This window comes from Triticum aestivum, chromosome 2A (assembly GCF_018294505.1).
Source record: "Triticum aestivum cultivar Chinese Spring chromosome 2A, IWGSC CS RefSeq v2.1, whole genome shotgun sequence".
Classification (NCBI taxonomy): Eukaryota; Viridiplantae; Streptophyta; class Magnoliopsida; order Poales; family Poaceae; genus Triticum; species Triticum aestivum.
The window spans coordinates 780,060,510-780,062,783 of NC_057797.1; the positions used below are offsets into that span (position 1 = coordinate 780,060,510).

At 45.3% G+C, this 2,274-nt stretch overlaps 1 protein-coding gene across 1 annotated transcript; it reads right to left on the minus strand.

Moving 5' to 3' along the window:
• Positions 1 to 793: 793 nt before the first annotated feature.
• Positions 794 to 2,274, minus strand: LOC123186721 (uncharacterized). Its single transcript, XM_044598434.1, has 3 exons — positions 2,201 to 2,274; positions 2,034 to 2,104; positions 794 to 1,559 (listed from the first exon to the last, which is right to left on the minus strand). Exon 3 carries the CDS (start codon positions 1,542 to 1,544, stop codon positions 906 to 908), a length of 639 nt encoding a protein of 212 aa, XP_044454369.1. The 5' UTR covers positions 1,545 to 1,559; positions 2,034 to 2,104; positions 2,201 to 2,274; the 3' UTR covers positions 794 to 905.

Genomic DNA, 2,274 nt, shown 5'->3' on the forward strand with positions numbered 1-2,274 from the left:
TATTCACCTTTATTCTCAATCGCATGCATGCGTTTAGTAGTGGCCTCGCTTGAGATCCCGGCCCTTTAATTCCGAACTGGGCAAGTAGAGTAGTAAGCCGATTGTAAAGAAAAAGTGACTGATCCTAATTGGAAATTCAGTCAGCTGGTTAGCCGGTCCCGCGAGGAAGAACAGCCACTGTGCACTCGTGCGCACCCTCATCTCATGCACCAAACGCGCATACACACGTGTACGTACGTAGAATCCATGCCATTGCTTGATCCAATGCATTGCTTGATGAGTTGCAGTCATGTCCCTTTTGCAGGAAAAACACTGGTGTCCATTAATTGGACAAAACTTGTGTTCAACTTCAAAGTTGAAACACATCTGAAAACTAACAAATTCACGGAAACAATGACGGAAACATACAAACTACCTTATATGAAACAAAAATAAAAAGAGCAGGCATACATACAAATTCAACTAACTTGATAGCAAAATGAAAGGGACAATTTTTTCCTTTCAAAAAGGGGATATCCCATGGATCTTTTGCACCAATCGTTTCGCTGCACATAACCATATGTATAAAAAACAGAGTTGATGATGATGGTGTACCTGCCATCCTGTAATATAGGCCGGCCGATTTATATCTGACGGATAATAAGGAAACTACTCACACCCCTCTCCATATTTGCAAATAAGGTCTTCCCTTGTTCATCTGTTTCTCTCACAAGATAAATTACTCATACAAATGCATCTTGATGTTCCGTGCAACATACATACATCTTTGCTAGTAACCATATACTATATATACTTGTTGCGAACAAATGATTTATCATTCATAGTCTCTGCACAAATTAAGTGCACAAATGGGTACATATTTGTCATCCAGAAAGATAATAGCACCCCAGATGCAGCGACGAGCACTAGCGGAATCCATTACACACACGGTCAAAGATCTTGTTGACCGTTGGAAGGGTGTAAAAAGAAGATAGATTGTAACCCGGGGCCGGGGGGGCAGGGGAAGCATGGTAGGGTGGCGGAGCCGGAGTCCAGTGAGCATTGACGGGTGCGTGCTGAGTCAGGGGGTAGCCAACACAGGCGCTGCTGGAGGCACCTCCTCCTCCTTGTGCCTGATACTGATAGTAGGAGCCGTGGTCATAAGTTTGAGCTGGGAGTGGGACTGCGCTAGGTGCTGCAGCTGCTACGTGATTTGTGCGAACTTGTCTGATGAAATTGAGGTCCGTGATGCAGTCGTTGATCTTTCTATTAACCCCATCTAATTCGGCGGCCTTCCGGCTACGGGAGAATACAGTTACAGTCTGGCAGGACTGGATGAGCGTCAACGCTTCGTGGAGGGTCTCCTCGAGCCTCCTCATCACTGTCTCCGTCTCCTGGTCGTTCGCCGCCGGGTATTTGGAGTCGGGCAGTACGTTGGCCAGAGTGCGCGCGCGTTGGGCGAGCTCCCAGCACTTCTTCTTGTTCTGCCGTGCAGTCTCCGCGGCGCTTGCGATCAGTTGCACCATCGTTAGGATCATGCCCACCAGGCTCACTGGGTCCACCATCTCGAGGCGATCAAGCTAGCACAATTTTAGGTTAGCAAGACCCCGAGGAAGAGGTATAGAACCACGAGAAAGGTGTAACAGCTCTCGGGTGCCCCTACGCCCTCATAAGCAGTAATTTCGTAAAAAAAAAACTAAAAAAAATTGAAACTTTTGGAGATCAAAAAATTTGATTTTCTTGCAAAGTTTTAGCAACAAATAACCTTCGTGGAGCCCTCACAAACAAAAACAAAATCACTGCTTAAAATGTAAATAAACTTTGAACAATGATTTTGCCTTTTCATGTGAGGGCTCCTCGAATGTTATTTTTAACTAAAACTTTCAAGATCATCAACAGTTGATCATGTTTGATGTCCCAAAATTTTAAATTTTTTTAAATTTGTTTTGAATTTAATGTTTATAAAGGGTGCAGGCCATAGGGGCATCCGGATGCTGAAAATCCTGTCTCACAGAACCACCAATGGAAAGGATGATAAGGAGAAAGACACGTACCTCGCTGTGCTCCACGACGGTCGGTGTGGGCGGTCGCCTACCTCGCCGCCGAGGGGGTAGTAATCAGCACTCTGAACACATAAAAATATATATACTCGAACTCAGTAAGACTTTGATGAGAGAGATGGAAAGGGAAGAAGAGGGCTAGATCGAGGAGGAACACTGGCCTGCTGGTGACTACTGCTTTGCTTGAATCCCCCTACATTTCATAGGGAGTGAGTATCATTCATATATAGGGCCG